Here is a 20,223-nt window from a genome sequence, read left to right on the forward strand (position 1 = left end):
CCTTCAATGGATAGTCGTTCTGCTTCTCGTCGGGGGCTCGTCGGGGGTCAGGGGAGAGGAAGAGTTACGTGGGTTTGGATCGTCATCGATGTTTCGGGAGTTTTTCGTCGTCGGGGAGAGGGAGGGCTGGATCGGTCGAAGACGGAGGAGGGAGAGAGTTGAAAAGAGGGAGAGGGAGGGAAAACGAAAGAAGGGAAGGAGAAAGAGGAAGTGAATTTTTTTTTTTAATTTAAGGGCAAAAGAGACATTTTCCATAGAGAAAAGGTTATATTTGAAAAAATCACTTAACCTATGCTAAGTTTGGAAATAACCCTCTTATGAGGGTTATTTCATCAAATTTCCCTCTAATAAAGTTTTTATTTGGGGAAATGATCAGCGCCCAATAAAACTTGCGAAAATGACCACTTCTTCTATGTTAGGACGAAAATATTCCGTCGCGTGACGCGACGAAACTCTAATTCGTTGGAGTCTCACGATGGCGGTCGCGTCTCGCGACGGCACACTCGACAAATACGGAACCCTAATTCGTTGGAGTCATACGATGGCGGTCGCGTCTCGCGACGGCACGCGACGACACACTCGACGAATACAGAACCCTAATTCGTGACGCGACAACACACTCGACGAATTAGGATTTCGTCGCGTCACGCGACGCAGCATCGCGTGACGCGACAGAGGTATTTTTGTCCGAAAAATATGAAGGGGTCATTTGCGCCATTTTTACTAAGCGCGAGTCATTTCCCCATTAAACAATTATTATGGTCATTTTATCAAATTTCCCCATATTTCCTCTCTTTGTATTAAAAACATTAAAGCTTGTGTTTTAAGATAAATGACATTTTGCGGGAAATTTGACGAAATGACCCTCTTAATATGGGTAAATGAGTTGGTAACCAGCACATAATTTTAAATGCGCTGATAACTACTTCTTATTTTTTTTTTATGAAATTGTCCTTGTCGCGAGACGCAACCACTGGTTGCGAGACTCAACCGGATGGATGTCATGTGAGAAGTTCACAATCGCGAGACGCACCCCGGTTGCGAGAAGCAACCGGCATTCGCGAGACGCAACCGACAATCGTGAGATGCAACCGGCATTCGCGAGACGCAACCGACAATTCGAATGTGGACTTTTCACATGGCATCCGGTTGCGTCTCGCAACCGGTGGTTGCGTTTCGTGACATGGATAATTTCGTTAAAAAAATATGATGCGGTCACCAACCGTATTTAAGCCCGCTCATTTACTCCCTTTTTGGGTCACTTAGTCAAATTTCGCTATTTTGCCGTTTTGCTAAAACTTATCATTGCAACCTACTGCAGAGAGATTCTAGAAATGGCGGATCCTACAATGAACAAGGTCAGAGAAGGGAGAAGAGTACAAGTGACTGTCTTGGGGATAATATGCAGCATCGCTTTCCCTCGTAACTTCATCCGAAATTCTTTTGCAGCCTTTTTAATTACTCTCAGACATAGATGATGCAGAGATCGACCTCCAGTATGTCGCCACGCTATCTTAATCCTCAGGTTTGATTCTTCTCTTCCTTTGATAATGATTCGCGTAAAGATCATTGAGATTATTGATGTAGACTTAAACTTGTTTAGTTAGAGATACGCAACTCTACAAATACTGATTTTTTTTTTCGAAAAATACTAGTGGATTATGGTGCTATTTGATTATGGCTGAACTCTGGAAAACAAAAGGATTTCTGCTATTTCTTCTGTTATTAAAGACACTTAGTAAAAATGTTAGAATGGTTTGGTTGTTTCACCATGATCACATGGATTTTGCGTTACACAAAGTTTATGTCAGAAACTAATCCAACTATTTGTAAGTAGTATCACCATTTATAAACATGCCACTAGCTGATCCAAATATGCCAGCAATCATCTACACTTTTAGGAAAAAATGAATTGGTTTAAATGTTGCCTAGCTTCTTCTGTTGATGGATGATAAACATCTCAAATAGAAGAATTTTTCTTTTGGTGTTCAGGAGCCATACACTCGTGCCCGTGATAATCCATTTTTCGATGGCATGAGGAGGGGTGGTGGGCCTGCTGTGATTGACAATAAGAATACTCTTGATGTTCAAAGTAAGATTCCCCAAAACATTTCGAGATCACCATCAAATATTGTTCATAGTCATAAAAGACATTTTTTCCAAAGGACATTGTTCCCCGCTATTCAATCAGATTCAGAAATTGATTTGAAAAATGGTGGGGCCGTCCTGGGCTCTGTTGACATCCCTCCTCATGAATCAGCCCAAGAAAGTCATTTTCGTGATATTCTACTAGTGAAGCCTGCAATTGAAAATTTATATTGCGTAAACAAGAGAACAAGTTTTTCTGGAATCTCACTTCCTCCATCAGCTGCTTCATTCTATAATGGACATTCACCTAACATGGAAGTTGTAGAATTGTCTGAAAGTGTCAATAGGCTTAATCTTTATCTTAAGGCAAGGAAGGATGATGTTAATGCTGGAATTCCAGGAAAGTTCTTGCGTGCTGTTATCGGGCAAGATCTACCTGGTAAGTCCCTGGACAAAAATTCCACTTCTAATAAAATATATATATATATATATATATATATATATATATATATATATATATATACATATTGTTGATATATATTTTCAGATATCTTAACTTTATATGTACTTGATTGGATCAACTGCTCCTTTTGTCAACTACACTACCAGACAATATATTTTACCCTTAATCAAGCAGCTCTAAAGTCGGGATAGTGTAAAAGCTTAGTGTAGTGTTTGTTAAAAAAATTAAGATTTAACAAGAATAAACACAAGTTTTGACTGCAGTTTGAACCGGACCAAGTTAAGCAAGAAAAATGAGCTTTTGTGTAAGTTCAACTAGCGAAATAAGCTTCTTTCCAGTCAAATAGTGCCTAGCTAGTAGGACTTCAGAAGTATATGACTGCTTGCAGCTGTAAGAAACTACCATGGCTGGCTAAATGGTGATCTATGATAAATATATATAGCAAACCCCAATTTTTATTTTTTATTTTAAAAAAGGTCAATGAAAATAATATTAATGAGAGTCGTTTAAGCATAAGACAAAAACATTACAAAAAGAGCTTTCTCCAGTCCCTAGCTATGTTTATTTGCTTTTTCTAATTTGACATGGCTATTCACAGATGTTGGATCAGTTGCTTCAACCATCATGTATGCCTTTTACTTGAATGAAACACGGAAATGTAGCAGTTTGTGCACTGTGCCAGTTATCAACATGAAGAGAGCTGATCTTGACAACCATAATGAGATCAAGTGGTTGCTTGTTTCATGTCGTATAGATCAATCATCAATGATTTTTATTGATGAGGTATATTTGTCAATGCTTAAAACTTCAGTCAATATATTTTTAGTATTTGTCCTTCCCATGTGATGATTTCGTAACTAACTCCTGGTAGGCATCATAGGCATGTAATTGGTTGATGCATAGAAAGATGAACACCTAGCACATAAAGAACTTTCTTTTTTAGGCAATTCGTCTAGCTCCTTTATGTTGGTACAAGATGAGTTCCTGGTATGCTAGGATCATCAATTCATCATGATTCGTAACTGTATTTAAGAATTTTTATTTTGACCCTTCTCTAATTAACTGAGTTTGTCACGCTGGATCTGAAATTTCTGCCGGGTCAATGCTTAAGAAGTCATTCCTAATCGTGAAATTTTCAACAGATTGACCTGTCATATTATGATCTGTTTGGAAGTCTGAAGCTGGTCTTAAATGGTGACAAACTCCCAACCAAACTAGAGGTATGAATTAACTGAATAGGGTGAATGTGTATGGACAATTTTTATTGATTTTCTTGAACAGGTGCTGAAGGAAGCTTTGGTTGAAATATTCAATTTCCAACAGGTAGTATTTTCTCTCTCACCTTATCTTATAAGATACTTTGTATGGAAGGATATGATAAAGATTGATGGCTGTAAAATGAGCTCAGATTCCTATTCGAATTGCAAATAGGATTAAATTAATCCTAACTTAATGTTTAATTGTTTAACAGGGAGATCCTGCATACCCTTGGGTTCAGAATATTACCTTGAAAGAGGTTCGGTGATAATATTAATATAAAATAGAATAATTGGTTGTGTTATTCTTGGAGGTTCTAAATAAATATAATAGTGCAGAGGCAAAAATATCTGATTTATTTTGAAAGGTTTCAATCATGTGATGGCTTCCAAAGTGAATCTATTTCGGTTACTTTCCAATGCTTAAGTCACAAGGCAATATAGACAACCAGCATCAAAAGTTGAATTTATTTCTCTTCAAGGCTACACTATAATACACTTTATAGAAGGGGGAACCTTTTGTTCCCTCCTTGAAGGGAAATTTTACTTTCCCTAGGAACTTTCCCCAAGACATTCAAATGCTTCACCCTCATATTAACTGATACTTTAGAGAAAAGACATGCATAATACTCCCTTGATTTTTTTATTGTTTTTTGAATAAGTTTCAATTCATTCAGGAAGTCGATTAACAGTAAAATTTCCATCGAACGTGCTTCCATCAATTAAGGGTGATTTGCTATGTTATTTTGTTTCAATTTGGAGGGTATGTATTAAAATGGGTGAATATTAGGAGTGTAAATATATATATTCACATGTTCTCTCTTTATATGCTCATGGAATCTTTACTTGCTGTTCTTGTAAATTAATCAACCAATCATCAGAATTTTATTGCTGCTTCAAATTTCAGGGATGTTCTTCCTGTGCACATGTCGCAGAAAAAATTGCCACCACTTCACCTGAGATATTGTCTGCACAGGGATTCAGTAGACTTTTGGTATATATTCATTCTGTTTGTTGATTACTGAACTCTTCTGTCTCATTACAAAAATAATCAAGATATTGTTTTCCAAGAATATGATCATTTTGGGTACGGTCAGTTCACCGGGAGGATCGCCCTCCCAATTCTAAGTTTTTTCCTGGAAAATGATCACATAAAAAGAAAGTAATTTTCTTTTGCAAGTTTTCTCTGGTCAACAGCTCCTGAATATTTCCTAATCTTTCCATTGTGTGCAGTTGGCAGGCATACTCATGGATACTAGCAACTTAACTAATCTTCAGTGTACAACCAAGGATAAATACATGGCCACCTTACTCATTAATGGGGCTGGTCGTTTTGGACTGGATGGTCTTTACCAGATCTGTAAGTTTTCATTCTCCGTCATGAATATGAGTAATAATTGTTTTTATCCAAAAGCATAAGCATGCTATTGATTCCCGGCATTTAACTTTTTCAGTGAGATACAAAATGTATGATTTATCCAACCTCAGTATAGGGGATATCTTGCGGAAGGATTTCAAGAAGTGGACAAGAGTAGGTCTGGACATGTCTTAACTATGATATGTTGTTAATGCAGTTAATCATTGCTTGAGCTTTATATCCAAATCATATATATTATCCGATAGTCACGAAAACGATAAGTTGGAGGCTTGGTGAATAATGAATATGCAATTTCACATATACTTGAGAATCCGACTACTGAGTTTCAGGTCCTGGATTTGTTTCCTTTATCCTTTCTAGTGCTGAATTGACTGTTCTGTGTTCCAAGTTCATATTTTGAAAATATTCTACCTCAGATTAATAGATTATGAAGAATTTGATGACATGCTTGCTTGTTTCAAAACTGCAGTTGGATGGAACATATGATTTTGTTCTTTTGATATGCAGAAGAAATGAAACATATGTTTGTGGTCACTGACATTATGCATGTGGATTATGTTCTATTAGGTAAACCAGATGGTATTGATTCAAGAAGGACTATGTCTCAGATTTGGATGAGTTCAATTGGCCTTTCGATTGGACAGCTTCTTGCTCATGCTGATTCTTCGGTGCAACAAATTGCATACTTTCAACGTGAGTGAACCATTTTTTCTATGACATCCGCCATAATTGCATACTTTCAACTTGAGATGTAACCATTTTTTTTTTCCAACTATATAATTACTGTCTGAGTTTGTCTCAGTAGGTGATAGTAATGTGGGGGTAACTTGCTGCCTTTTATTATCTCTCTTATTTTCTCGTGTCTTTGCTCTTCAGATTTTAAATATGACATTCTGAAGAAGTTTCATATCAATCATATTACATATACTTGTAATAGATAGAGATGCCCAAATTTATTTGTTTGATCATATTTCATAAATTCTGTAACAATAGCTGATGGTACTACTTGTTTCTAATGAAATACTGTGTTGCAGAAATGGAGAGAATCGGTCTACTCGTGATTGTTTCTGGTTATTATGACTGCGAGAGGAACTTCAAGGTTTTATTTTATATATATATTATTTTAATTTTTGGATTGAACTTTAAATTTGGTTCATTGATGATGAGTTATGAATGGTAGTGTATCTGTCTGTCTGTCTGTCTGATGGATGTAGAGAGAAATCCTGATATCTGCTGAATATATGGAGCAACTGAAAGAGATGCTTCACTTTCTTAATTCAAAATCGTCCCAACTGCCACTTAAGCATCATCATCTTTTACCAGGTAGGTAGGTAGGTAGGTCATTATTAAATTTGTAATGAAAATAAAATTATTAATTTGGACATGTCATGTAATGTCATGCTGCAGGAGGAGGCGGATTATTATTATGTGACAAAAAAATCAAAGTGTTTGAGGTTGATAAGCTGGTTTCCTCCAGGAAGACAATCGAGAGGTTGTTGGAAGAATTTAGTGGAACAGATCTTCATTAATTAATAAATAAATAAATAAATAAATATTTTTGTAACAGAACTCCTATATATATTATGTTTGTATTTTCCAATTTAAAGGAATGAAATAATTATTATAATATTTTTATTGTTGTGTTTTTCTATTATATTTATTTATAAGCAATTAATTTGTATTTTATTAAATAATAATTTTTGATTTGAATTTAGGAATAAATTTAAATGATTTTTACAAATAAAATTTTTATAAAATAAAATCAATCAATCGATCAAATTATAATTAATTATATTTTTATAATATTATTAGCGGGGTGGGTTGCTTGCGGCATTTCTTGTTGAAAGATAGATAGATAGATCGATCGATCGATCTGGTGATTCAAGAAAGAAAGAAAGAAAGAATGACTTTGGCAGCCGGGATCGGGTATGCCTTGGTAGCCCTAGGTCCCTCTCTCTCCCTCTTCATTGCAGTTATCTCCAAGAAACCCTTTCTCATCCTTACCGTCCTATCAAGGTACTCTCCAGTCTCCTCTCCTCTAGCAATGGATTTCATTATATTATTATTATTGGTTTCTTACAACAGCCAGTAACATGTATCTATCTATGTATCTCTAGTACACTCGTCTGGCTTATAAGTCTGATCGTGCTATCTGGAGCTTGGAGAGCTTTTCTCCCCTTGAACACTGCGTCTTGGTGGCCTTATGCCATTCTTATCATCACTTCTGTTGGTTTTCAAGAACTAGTTCGCATTTTCTTCTGGAAGGCTTACAAGTAATATGTGTTTTCTCTTTTTCTCTTTTTCTCTTTTCCTTTCTTTCTTTCTTTCTTTCTCAAACAAATACTACCCTTTATTATTATTATTATTATTATATTTTAGATGAAACAAAACAAATCAAAACACGAGGAACAGTTGTGTTGTTGAATGGAATTAATGAATGAATGAATGAATCTCAGCACCCACCTATCTATCTATCTAGCCTTAGTGCAGAGCACAACATAACATGTGTGGTCTGGTTGATGATGTTATATGTGGGAATGGTAGGAAGTTGGAGGATGTATTGGATGCTTTTGCAGACAGAGTCTCAAAACCGCGTCTGTTTTGGACGGACAAGATGCAAATCGCCCTTGGTGAGTAGTAAGTAGCTAGCTCGTTTAGGAGATCATGTCCATCAGTGTTAATAATAATACTATATCATGTCCATGTCCATGTCCATTTTCTTATTGTTTTAATTTGCCTCACAGATTTGTGTGAATCAATTTGTGTGCAGCTGGTGGGTTAGGTCATGGTGTAGCCCATGCTGTCTTCTTTTGCCTTGGTCTCTTAACCCCTGCATTTGGTCCTGCAACATTTTATGTGGAGAAATGCCCACAAATACCATTCTTTCTTGTTTCTTGTGAGCGAGCTAAACTAACCATTTCAACATCCATCCATTCATTTGTTTAGTTTTTAATTTATATATTGTTTCACAAGCATAGAATTTCATAAATTGGCTTTCTGCAGCCATTGTTGCACTGGCTTTTGTGACAATACACACATTCTCAATGGTGATCGCATTTAGTGGTTATGCTGAAGGAAGTAGATTGGGGCAAGTGTTTGTCCCAATAGTTCACCTGATTGCCGGAATGCTGGTAAGAAAGAACCTCTTTGTTTGTTTGTTTCCTCCTCTTTTGCTTCTTATTATATACTAACACGCCATAATAAATGTTTCTCAGACACTGTCAAATCTTGCATCTGGAGGATGCATTGTCGGCGTTCCTCTCCTTTATTTAATGGCAGTAGTGACGTTGGCTTATTGTGGAAAGATGGTACATCAGAAATTGATTGAAGAAAATCGAGGCAGGCAATGAAATGTAATAATCCCAACTTCTCTCAATGGTTACTTGTGGATAAAATTCTATTTCAAACTCAAAGCCTTCTTTGCTTGCTGCTCTGCACACACGTTTTGATGGCGCATTTGAATTTTATTTTTATTTTCCTTTTGTTTAAAAGAAGAAGAAAGGGTATCAACTATATCAAGTCACTATGGACAAGAATCCTATTTGGAAAACTATTCAATCCTAAAAGACACCGACTGTGAAAGGCTATAAAAAGATTGTATTGTCAGTAGTGGATTAATTTTTTTTACAATTCAGATTAATCTTTTATTTTTTTTGTACTCCCCCCCGTCTCATTTAGGTATAAGATTGGATGGCCTAGGTAGCAGCGGCTCTTGATCTTGTTATTTATACCCAGAGAGATTCTACTACTGAAGAAAGGATAGAGACCTAGAATTAGAATTGGATGAGCAGGGCCATGGTTTTTGCTAGTCAGATTATTATGAGCAGCAAAGCAGGTGAGTTTGCTAGTCTGCTTATTATGAGCAGCAAGGCAGGTGACATGGTAAAAAATTCCCATCAATATGATAGTTAAAACATTGGGTGCCTCCCAATTAATTAAATGTTGTCACAGTTTATCCTTCTTTCTTTTGTCTGGCTCTTCTTCTTTTTATTAGACAGCAGACATGAAAAATACTCCTCCCATAATGATTTGTGAGGAGAAAACAAAATGATCATGATACAACAAACATTTGTAATGTATTTGCACAAGAGAAGAGGCATATAGTAACAACTAGTATATAACATTTGTTGCACTGCCACTTGACTTGGCGGTTTTTGTTATTGTTGTTGGTACTAGAGTACTACTACCCCCACAAGTAAATCAAATCAACTGTTAATAATAAAAATAAAAAAAGATGGATCTCCTTCTCTTCTATACTATATAGTAATATATACACAACAACAACTACTACTACACATGCATACTCCATTCTTACACATCCATATTCCATTCCCCCACCACCCCAACTTTCTCTTCCCTCTGCTTCCACTATTTAGCCTCCATCACCACAGGTCAGGTCATCCCAACTCCATCATCATCCACAAAAGCATCTATCATTTTTCCTTCATAATAAAGTTGGTTGGGTGGGTGGTGGGGGTCTATTTTGCAAAATTAAACGTATTTGCATGTTTTTTAATCATCAGCGATGATGATGGCACATCTCACATGTGGTGAAGATTCTGACATTCATATAAGTACATTGATCACAGGCCCAAGAATCATCTGAGGATGAACTACTTAGTGAGGTGTTATTATTATTGGTTCCACTACTCTTTGGACCACCACCTCCCTTTCCTCCTCCTCCTCTTCCACCACCACCGCCGCCCTTTCCCTTGTTTTTTGTGCTTGTGCTGGCTACAGCACCACCAGCCGCCTTGCTGCTACAAGCCCCTTGAGAATCAACATCTGACAGACCATTCTCTAGTGCTCTAACCAGGTTCTCAAAGTAATTCCGAGTAACACTGTGTGTGTGTGTGTAACCACCAAATATGTTAGTCTCTCTCTCTCTCTCTCTGCTCATACCAATAGGCAATAAACAAATACAACAAATTTTCTCATTTTCTTACCTTGTTAATCCTGCAAGCTTTGTCCTGAAATCATTAAAATCAGGTGATGGACCACCTTCACCATTCAGATAGCTCTGCAGATCCTTTTCAGCACATTGATGAAGCCTCTCCAGACCAGCCTCAGCTTCACCTGCACATAATATATGCAACTAACTGCGTGTCTCTTGTCAATGCAACATTTAATAATACTTCAATATATGTAGGTCATCAATTAACCCTTCCCTTCCTACCTTGCAAGTATTCAAAAAATTGCCTCTTCGCATGTTCATGATCCGGTAAGTAGAATCCATAAGCATATGTCCATTTTAGAACACGTCTACATTCAACTATCTACATGTAGGAACCAAACACAAATAGCCATCTTAATAATTATTATAATCCGTGTACATCCCATGGTTAAAAATGAAGAGTGACAAGCAAAACATGCCAAAGAATGAGACAACCCTTAGCTCGAGTGCAACATGCCAAAGAATGAGAGAACCCTTAGCTCGAGTGCATTAATTAGTCCAATATTAATCAGAAAAGAGACGAAACATTTTTTTCTTCACACTATCTTTTGAAGTCACATGCAAGATATTCCTCAAATGCCTTTCTATAATGCTCCAACAGCTCTAATACATTGGTAGCAAAGGCTCTTTTTTCTGAGCATTGTGCTTTTTATAGATAAAATGACAAGAGCAAGGAACACTTCGTATCTACCTGTAGCCAGGCCTCTATGATGAACTTGAGCTGCGACTCAGGCTGTGATTGTTTGTCACTAAGCTTTTCAAGCTGTCATGCATGCCGATGGAGAAGTATTAAACAGGGAAATATATATACAGGTGGTGTGGTGGCTGAAGATTGAACAATATTACTATGCTTTAGCTTATATCATTTTATTTAAAGACCATGGTCCAAAATAACATAAAAATAAAAACTATCAAGTAAAATTATGGGAAACATGTCCATTGATAAAACATGAGATCCCAATTCTCAACATAATAAATTACTATTGGGCTAAAGCATAGTCCAGCATCAAAGTTTAATATATCAAGAAAAGTCGTCTTGTCAATCAGTATAATAAATTACACTTATTAGCAAGCAAGAAACTCAAGTAGCTTACTTGCACACTCTGCATCTGATGTAGATCAGCAAGAGCCTTCTGCCTTGACTGCCAGCATTGAAGAAAAACAATATTGTTGAAACTTTTACATAATGTCGTGAAATTGACAAATGGTGAAATATAATCACTTCACAATACAAAGAATAAGATCAAAATAGCTTTTCAGGACACAGTAAAAGTTTCCATTTTGTTAGAGAATTTCACGAATGACCTCAGCATTCATACTTTCAAAATAGTACTTCAATTTTTTATTTTAGATTGCTGGGTTCCGCTTCTCCTTCGGAGTGCGACTAATCCCCACTGGTTAAGCACATATCCCGCCGCAAACACAATTAAACAAGCGAGCGGAACATGTCGCCTGATGGCTCAAACCCAGAACTCAGGGAGGATGGAGATATCCAACTCTTGTTGCCGTTAGGCTAGACGAGGGGATTACTTCAATTTTGTGCTTCACTAAAAACGAAAGGCTGACACGCAAGTAAAAGGATCATGGAACAACCATTTATCAGAAAGACTATGATTTAAGAGCCTAGAATACCACAAACACATGAATAATGTGGCCATTACATCATGTCAGAGACAAAGTTGTTACTACCACCTAATTCTGCCAATTCTATCAGATGGCATTCTACATAATACATTTGACATGTGCATGAAGGATGGTCTCCCTAATAAGAGAAGATTACAACATAAAATAGCTGCCAGCAAGTGAAACAATTTATGAAGATGTCATTCCTTCAGAAGATCTACTGAGCAATCCCAGGGCCACGTGATAAAAACCTATTGATTCTCCAAAATACATGTTTTGTAATCTAAGTTCAAGTAGGTGCTTTGACAAATGCTATTAGCAAAACAGAAATAACATCACAAGCTTTACTAAGAAATGAAAGTTCATACAAACAATGAGGATACATTACACATTAGGGTTTTAATTATACCGACTGATTTGTTGCCCACCGTTCGTAGTAATGCGTGTATCTCTCCAATGAGTTCTTAGCCATATCTCTCCTCCTCTCAGTTTCGTCATACTATTAAGTTGCAAAAGGTAAACAGAAGAGGCAGTCAGATATCCAGAATATAACTTTAAATACCAAGGAGATATTAAATCCCGTCCATTTACCACTCCCTCTTGTTTTGCTGCTTCATAACGATTACATGCATAGAAACCGCCTGTCCTTTCTCCATGCTCTGACCATACCCCAAGGCAAAGCCTAAATAAAACATGTCAATTTATTTGCAAATAGAACAAGATACTCAACTATAATCTTCCAAACAAGGAGAGTGAACTTAGGATAGTAATAAGAAAGCTAATTACCAGCAGAATTCAAATTTGCAAGGCGGCGTACAGGTCATATGCATACAACCTTGGTTTTTCTCTATTGGGCGCTTACACTTGGGGCATGGCTTGGAATTTGCAAGTATCCTGTTGGTAGTAACATGGCATTTTTAGCAGAAATGGAATATAAAATGTATCAACTCAAGATAGGGAACATAACTTTAACCATGCACTTTTCATGTTTAACATATATATATATATAAAGAAATCGGTCAAATTAAAAGCCTGTTTGTTAGCTAAGCCTAAAGTAGATGATGAAGACAAATCGCAGCAAAGTGCCAAAGATTAAGAATTGAATGTCAATAAAAGCCAAATAGAAAGGATAAAATGTGGCTAGCGGCACCAAGAAAATATTCAAAATCATACCAGTTCATATTTTCCGACTCAGCACTATTTTTTAAAATCCACTTGGCAACAGTGCCGCAGTCTACAGGACGGTGAGCTTCTTCTGTGCACTGCAAACTCAATACAGAAAGGGCAACTTGATAACCCCACAAGTTGGGACCAAAAATCATGTATCTAGCACTATGAACCAACAAACCACCACTTACATTCCAACAGAACCCATATGAGCAAAGGCATGTAACATCGTAGCCTCCACTACCAATAACGAATTCTACCGCGTACTCACAGCCTGGAGCAGGACACCACTTTATCTGCCAAAGTATTATAGACCAATAACCAGAGCATAAACCAACTAGAAGGCATGGCATTGACTGTAAATAGCAATATAACATACTAATTATTCTACAAACTATTATCAGTTCATTGACTTTTTCTTTTGTTTTGGAGAGCAAGGTTTTTTCAAGACTCTTACCCCTTGAGCTAAGTTCACAAACTCTTATTTACATAATATAGAAAATCCATATCCATATAGTACCTTTCGACTATCTTCAACATAAGATCTGAGAAGGTAGCGGGCATACTTCTCTCTATCTTCATTAGATGCCATAGAGTCGATCATGTCTTGACCCACAGAAGCTCCGCAAGATGGATCAGGGCATCTCAGCATCAAGCACCCAGGACCACCATCGACAGAAACATTGATATAAGCTAGAAGAAAATTGTAGCGAAGGTTAGAAAAATATAAGATGTATCTTCGCAGATAAATATAAAATACAAATGAAGACTGTCCCAGGATGAACACAAGAAGTATCTATATAATCTATGTAGTACAAGAGAAACCAAACTACAACCTACAAATGACTTTCTAGCGTCACCAAGGTCACAGAACAACTTTGTATCAGGGACAATGTTGTACTACAGAACTTTGCTGAATAAATATCAGATAGAGAAAGGATCCGTGCAGAAACAAAATAAAAATTGCAAGCAACTATAAGTAGGCAGTGTAATGATCAAAGATATTTTCGCAATCAAATCGTCTAGCAAAACACTTGAACTAGGAAGTTACCGGCATCCATAAAAATATACAAGAATTGTGAGGGAATAGTGAAGTTTCTGGACTAGTTACTAGTGCAAGGAGGGCGTGACAAGAGAATGAGATGATTACAGAAAGTGACTTGCAATAGCTTCCAATCTGATTCTTACAAGTTGAGACATAAGGAAAATAACACTCAGATACTAGCGAGCCAAACCTTTCCAACAAGTACGGCAGAAAGGGTGACCACAAGCAGCTGCACTGATTCGATCCATGGGATAGCTCTCAAAACAGATCCCACAACTTACCTGACAAAGACGTTCATAAAAAAATTTATAGTTAAAATATGAGAACCAATGATGATTATGTTAACTAATCTTCATACCCAGAATCGTAACACATTCAGCAATAGTGCATACACTTCCAAATCCAATAACTTACTTCTCTACTATTTGGGACCTCCACAATTGGCCCTTCCATTAAGCCCACAGCATTGCGGATTCTATTTTCATCAGCAAACCATGCCTCATGTACATCAGTAACGCTCCTGTGCAGTTCAATTTGTGAGAAAGCGGAAATATGGCAAGCTAGGAAAAAGTTGAAGAAACGCATCAGGCATGCTACATACAGCTTCAGAACATTGTAAACTCATAAATTTTGTCAGGTTTAAATAGGGAAAAGAAAAACTGGCATATGCCAGAATCAGTCCCTCAAAATAAAGATATCATGTACTATGTTATTGATGGGGCGGGGCTCAAACACTGTTGTATAAAGAAAGTGCGGTACAAATATTACCAGTGATAATGACGAAGTAGGATGCTTGCAGCTACTCTTGATATGGAAAGAACAGTTGAGACAGTTGTGACATCATCCTCTTGACGCTGTCTTATATCTGCATCTTCTAGGGCAGTAAAGTTTTTCTGAAAAAAAAGTACCGGTCAAAAAATTGAAACCGGTTAGGGAAAAAATAGTATGAAGAACTTGGAAAGTAGCTTTTGGAAATCTTAATTCCTATGTAAGAGTGACAATGTTTCCAATTCCTAAGTCTAAAACTATAACCATCTACCATTACAAAAATTGGTGGGGTATTGAAGCAAAGTATGCCTATATGCTTAAAGTTACATGAGGAGACTAATTTAGCATGGCGTGGTAGAGGCTAAGAATTCATGTATGCATGACCGGACCATTTTCAAAAAATGGTTAAAGTTTGATGAAGAAATTATGTTCAAAATCATCAACATGGGAATAAAAAAATAAGTGCCAATTGCTCGACTAGTCAAAACAAAGTTTAGTTTGTTTCAGCAAAACCCATAAAAGACGCTAGCTATAATAAACAATCCAGACCAACGAACTAAGGAGGAGGAGGAGGAGGATCAACAAAACAGAAGCAAAGAGCGTATTAGTTTATATAGAGGGATGGATTACAAAATAAATCCTCCAATGCCCAAAATCCCAGAAAGATGCAGTTGGAGTATTTGAAAATGAGAACATCTTTTAACTGAAACAGGAATTCTAAAGGAGAAGAAGACCCTAAAAAACGACGGCCAAGGAAGTTGGTAGATGATAAAAAAAATCGACAAGAAAGTCACCTGCTGTCTGCTAGCAACGATATCATCCGAGTCATCGGAGTCATTGTCTATGAAATGGTAATCGCCGTGGTCGTAGTCGCTGTACTCGGCCGAGTCACCACCGCTGTAGTAGTCAAGAGACTCGTGATCATGCATATCATCATCGGATTCCATTCCCAAGGAGATCAGAAAACCCTAAAGTTGTCGAGAGGCTTCGATAACAGAAAGAGAGAGAGAGAGAGAGAGAACGATTCGGTGGCGATTTAGGGAGACGGGGTATGAAATGGTTAGCTCATCATCGTCATCGTCGTCATCATCACGAGGGAGAAAGATAGAGAAGGGGAGCTGATAGGAAAGGTACCTAGGTATCTGAAGGAAAGACGAGATAGATTGAAATGGAACGAGAGAAGAGAAGAGAAGAGTCCCTCCCTCAATTTTGGGGTCGGCCTTCGTTTCCGCTATGGATTTACCTTTCGCCTCTACACCGTCCTGCTAATTCCTTCTTAAATCAAACAAAACAAAACAAATGCAAAGCTTAGCTTAGCTGTTGTTGTTATTACAAAGAGAATTATCATCATCACCCTCACACTATTATTATTATTATTATTATTAATAATAAATAAAAATATATATATATAAAACATCATTTATCTATAAATATTTTAAAATAAAATTAATATAAATCAAATCTAATTAATTTAAAATTTGTTTTAGTTTGTAAAAATTAAGTTTAATGTTAACATATATTTTATCTCTTTGGTACTCACTTACCCATCAATTGATCCTCATTTTGTGACTGACAATTTTTCATATACTTTTTTATCCTCTCGGCAAATCATTCACTGACCATAATCTCGTGACTCACATTTTTCATATGTCTCTTTATTATTCGACAAAGCATTCACCAATCTTAGTTAACCTATTTTTTACTTTCACTTTAACAAATCAACAACCAATCTCAATTGATCACACACCTTTTATCCATCGTCAAAACTCAACTAATAACCTCCAACTGACCATCATCTTGTGACTCACACTTTTTCATGTCTCTTTATCCTCTCGACAAACCACTCACTAACCATAATCTTGTGAGTCACATTTTTTCATATGTCTCTTTATCCCTCGACAAACCACTCACCAATTTTAGTTAATCTCTCTTTTACTCTCACTTCAATAAATCAACAACTAATCTCAATTGATCACATAACTCTTATCTATCGTCAAAACCCAACCACTAACCCCCAATTGACCATCATCTTGTAACTCACATTTTTTCATGTCCCTTCATCCTCTCAGCAAACCACCCAATAACCATAATCTTGTGACTAACATTTTTTCATACGTCTTTTTATCCCTCGACAAACCACTCATCAATCTTAGTCGACCTCTCTTTTACTCTTACTTCAACAAATCTCAATTGATCACACACCTCTTATCCATCGTCAAAACCCAACCACTAACCCTCAACTGACCATCATCTTGTGACTCACACTTTTTCATGTCTCTTTATCCCCTCATATAGGGGTGTTCAATATTTGGTCTGAATCGAATATCCGACCGAATTTGAATTCACCGAATTCGAATTTCATTTTCGGTTTTCGAATCAAATTTTCAAACCAATTCGAATTCAAATACGGTTTTCGAATTGGTTTTCGAGTTTGGGTTTCAACTTGAAAACCAAACCAAAAATAGAATTCATTTTTTATTATTTATTCTTCTAAACTTAACTTAAAAAAAAGTTCAAAATAATTAAATTAGAATATTTTGAATTCAAGATTTAATAATAAAAGAAAAAAGGAAACAAAAGTATTAATGGTTTAATGGTAGAATAATACCCTGCCATGGTACAAACTCGAGTTTAATTTCCGGCTAGTGCAATTTATTTTGAGTTATGCTAGTTCCAAAACATAAAAAAAACGAATTCCGTTTGAATTCGAATTATTCGAAATTCGAATTAGGTTTAGTTTAATTAAAATTTATTCGAATTCGGTTCGGTTTTCGAATTGGCTAAAAAAACTAAAAAATTGAATAAACCGAACCGAAGAACTTGAATAATCCGAAAACCGAACCGATGAACACCCCTACCCTCATATGCCTCTTTATCCCATCGATAAACCACCCACCAACCCTATTTTTTTCCGTTTACATCTTTATCACTCGACAAACCACTCACCAATCTTCTAGTCGACCTCTTTTTTACTCATCACTTCATCACTTCAACAAATCAACAACCAACCATAATTGATCAGACATTTTATCCAAACCACTAACTCTCAATTGACCTTCATCTTGTGACTTACATTTTTTCATATGTCTCTTTATCCCCTCGGTCGATAAACGACCCAGCACTCGACATTCACTTTCAAATGCTCGCCAAACCAGCCACTAATTTTGACCTCACTTTCAGATGCCTCGTAATCAAAATTTGAATGTTTTGAGATTCGAATGGAATTCGAACTCTGTTCTTAAGTATAAAATGTGAACACTTTAACCGCTACCACTTAAGATTGTTGAAATAATTTTATTATTTTGTGTATGTATATATATATATTTTGTATTTAATATTTATTCTCACTAATCATATAAAATATATATATTTTTATTTCTAAATAAAATATAAAATAAAACAAAATATATATAATATAATTTTATTATATAATATATATATATTTCCACTAATCATATAAAATATATATATTTTCATTCCTAAATTTTATATTTATATATATATATATATATATAAACAAATTTAGTTATAAATGCACATAACTTATAAAGTAATAATAATAACTGATTTCTTTTTATATATTTTTTTAATTTCTCTATCATCCTATATAAATATATTATATATAATTTTTAATTTTTTAATTTTTTTTAATTAATTTATCTTTCTCCTCTCATATATATATATCTATATTATATATAATATAATAAGACAAAAATAAAAATTAAAATAAATTAAAAAATAGAGAATATGAGAGAAATATATATCATATTCTCTATTTTATTTCTCTCATGTTCTTTATTTTTTAATTTATTTTATTTTTTTATTTTTGTCTTTACTATATTATATATATATATATTAGGAGAGAAAGAAAATATATATTTATAGAGAATTTTTTTTTTTATTAAGAAAGAGAATTTATCTGCTAAAATTGATAAATATGATGAGTTTAAATTTTAAGGATGGTAGAAATTTTTATTATTTAATATTTAAAATATTAGTAAGAATCCTTAATAATATTTTTGAAAAGTTTGACCCTAGGGAAAGGAATTTGAAAGTTATTTTGATGTTTTATATTTCACTCATAAAAATAAAATTACGCATATACACAGCCCATTTATTAAAATAAAGAAGAAGTTTTTAGTATTTTTTAAACATAAATAGATTTAGTTTAGTGGTTTAGGATGTAAACAAAAGATTTATATCTGCTCATTAGTTCTAACCTCACAAAAACCTTTTTTTTTATCATTCTTTTAACTGTCAAAATTAACGTTTTTTTTTAGACTAGGGCAGCCCAAAACTCGGGGCCGGCACTGAAGTGAAGTATCACATTACTCATTTGTTAGTATCGAACTAACCGAATTTGAAAGAGGGAATAGGGAAGGAACGATGTGTCTCAATCTGATTGACTGAACAAATAACAATATTTTCTTTCTTCTCTCCTCACATTTTATCATTTTCCAATAAATGATGTGATGTCACGTCATTCCCTTTAATATTCTCTAACCATGTCACCCTCTTTTTAAAATAACATTGTTTAAAGCTTAACTTTTCAAACTAATTTATGTTCTTTAATTATTTTTTTAATAATTTAGTTTACTATTCAAAAGTATTGCAGAACGTGCATCTGTTTGTCCTTCATTAATATGAAATATCCATGACGGTGGATTTACCTCTTCTGTCAATAATTATCATTTTTGTTGGTAGAGTATTTCTATGATGCATTTCAATGTTTATCCTAGCATTTTGCTAGTCTCTTGGCAAAAACCTTATTTTCATTACTCTTGAGATAGAGAACGTTTCGTATCAATTCTAATCGATAGTGCATCCAACCCGGAGGTCGTGGCGGCATTAAGAACGGCTTGGACATTGGTGGTAGGAGCGACGACAACCGCAATAGTTGCCAACAACAATGATCGAATCCTCAAAAGCTAACTTATTTGACTACTACATATATTGAAGTTGAAGCTTTCATGCACACTCTTGATATTATTTCTACGAATGTAAACTAGTACATGGATAAATGTGTCACCTCTTATATGATATTCGCGTAGGGAAATTTGATGAAATGGCCCTCATAAGAGGTCTAATTACATAAAAGGCCCACGGTTGATAAAGTTGGCAAAAATGACCTTTTTACCTTGTGAAAAGTCTGTAATATCCCTCGCGCGCCTGTTTTACCGCTCAATTACGAGAAATGTATTTCTCGCATTTGGTATTTCTCGCATTTGGTATTTCTCGTATTTGGTATATTTCTCGCATTTTGTAGAAAGTGAATATACCAAATTTTGGCCATATGTTTTCAACTCATCTGCATTTTGGCATATGTGTCTCATGAAGTATCACAACCAAACATTCAAGCCTATCACAAATTTTAGCTCATGGAGTATCACAACCAAACATTGGCAGAAAAATGGAATGCTTACAAATTTTTATATTCAAGACTATCACAACCAAACAATTTAACTATTGGGACATTTTACA

General features: G+C 35.4%; 3 protein-coding genes across 4 annotated transcripts; 2 read left to right on the plus strand and 1 right to left on the minus strand.

Moving 5' to 3' along the window:
* Nucleotides 1-1,298: 1,298 nt before the first annotated feature.
* LOC124916487 (exopolyphosphatase PRUNE1-like) lies at nucleotides 1,299-6,814 on the plus strand. Its single transcript, XM_047457209.1, has 13 exons — nucleotides 1,299-1,525; nucleotides 1,993-2,527; nucleotides 3,150-3,334; nucleotides 3,694-3,771; nucleotides 3,833-3,874; nucleotides 4,023-4,067; nucleotides 4,715-4,801; nucleotides 5,041-5,167; nucleotides 5,262-5,342; nucleotides 5,753-5,878; nucleotides 6,220-6,284; nucleotides 6,400-6,508; nucleotides 6,593-6,814. Exons 1-13 carry the CDS (start codon nucleotides 1,475-1,477, stop codon nucleotides 6,712-6,714), a joined length of 1,653 nt encoding a protein of 550 aa, XP_047313165.1. The 5' UTR covers nucleotides 1,299-1,474; the 3' UTR covers nucleotides 6,715-6,814.
* Nucleotides 6,815-7,043: 229 nt separating this feature from the next.
* On the plus strand, nucleotides 7,044-9,024 carry LOC124913847 (gamma-secretase subunit APH1-like). Of its 2 annotated transcripts, XM_047454280.1 has the most exons (7): nucleotides 7,044-7,201; nucleotides 7,303-7,458; nucleotides 7,730-7,815; nucleotides 7,956-8,081; nucleotides 8,189-8,316; nucleotides 8,401-8,538; nucleotides 8,864-9,024. In XM_047454280.1, exons 1-6 carry the CDS (start codon nucleotides 7,089-7,091, stop codon nucleotides 8,533-8,535), a joined length of 744 nt encoding a protein of 247 aa, XP_047310236.1. In that variant the 5' UTR covers nucleotides 7,044-7,088; the 3' UTR covers nucleotides 8,536-8,538; nucleotides 8,864-9,024. The 2 variants fall into 2 exon arrangements, with proteins under 2 accessions (XP_047310236.1, XP_047310235.1); XM_047454279.1 differs by lacking the exon at nucleotides 8,864-9,024 and having other exon boundaries at nucleotides 8,401-8,821.
* Nucleotides 9,025-9,241: 217 nt separating this feature from the next.
* Nucleotides 9,242-16,007, minus strand: LOC124913846 (probable E3 ubiquitin-protein ligase ARI7). Its single transcript, XM_047454278.1, has 15 exons — nucleotides 15,537-16,007; nucleotides 14,743-14,867; nucleotides 14,389-14,494; nucleotides 14,165-14,255; nucleotides 13,450-13,622; nucleotides 13,121-13,225; nucleotides 12,936-13,024; nucleotides 12,549-12,656; nucleotides 12,354-12,444; nucleotides 12,172-12,261; nucleotides 11,234-11,281; nucleotides 10,831-10,902; nucleotides 10,362-10,461; nucleotides 10,132-10,261; nucleotides 9,242-10,026 (listed from the first exon to the last, which is right to left on the minus strand). The coding sequence occupies exons 1-15, from the start codon at nucleotides 15,687-15,689 to the stop codon at nucleotides 9,705-9,707; spliced, it is 1,803 nt and encodes a 600-aa protein (XP_047310234.1). The 5' UTR covers nucleotides 15,690-16,007; the 3' UTR covers nucleotides 9,242-9,704.
* Nucleotides 16,008-20,223: the final 4,216 nt, after the last annotated feature.

Source organism: Impatiens glandulifera, chromosome 9 (assembly GCF_907164915.1).
Source record: "Impatiens glandulifera chromosome 9, dImpGla2.1, whole genome shotgun sequence".
NCBI classification, from domain to species: Eukaryota; Viridiplantae; Streptophyta; class Magnoliopsida; order Ericales; family Balsaminaceae; genus Impatiens; species Impatiens glandulifera.

Excerpts from the sequence above, each read along its gene's own strand:
- LOC124913846 (XM_047454278.1), bottom strand. The coding sequence starts at position 15,689 with ATGGAATCCGATGATGATATGCATGATCACGAGTCTCTTGACTACTAC. Across the intron at positions 13,226-13,449 it reads ATGTTGAAGATAGTCGAAAG|ATAAAGTGGTGTCCTGCTCC; the intron begins GTACTATATGGA and ends ATACTTTGGCAG. Across the intron at positions 12,657-12,935 it reads GAGTCGGAAAATATGAACTG|GATACTTGCAAATTCCAAGC; the intron begins GTATGATTTTGA and ends TACTACCAACAG.
- LOC124916487 (XM_047457209.1), top strand. The coding sequence starts at position 1,475 with ATGATGCAGAGATCGACCTCCAGTATGTCGCCACGCTATCTTAATCCT. Across the intron at positions 3,335-3,693 it reads CAATGATTTTTATTGATGAG|ATTGACCTGTCATATTATGA; the intron begins GTATATTTGTCA and ends AATTTTCAACAG. Across the intron at positions 3,875-4,022 it reads AAATATTCAATTTCCAACAG|GGAGATCCTGCATACCCTTG; the intron begins GTAGTATTTTCT and ends ATTGTTTAACAG.
- LOC124913847 (XM_047454280.1), top strand. The coding sequence starts at position 7,089 with ATGACTTTGGCAGCCGGGATCGGGTATGCCTTGGTAGCCCTAGGTCCC. Across the intron at positions 7,202-7,302 it reads ATCCTTACCGTCCTATCAAG|TACACTCGTCTGGCTTATAA; the intron begins GTACTCTCCAGT and ends ATGTATCTCTAG. Across the intron at positions 8,082-8,188 it reads ACCATTCTTTCTTGTTTCTT|CCATTGTTGCACTGGCTTTT; the intron begins GTGAGCGAGCTA and ends GGCTTTCTGCAG.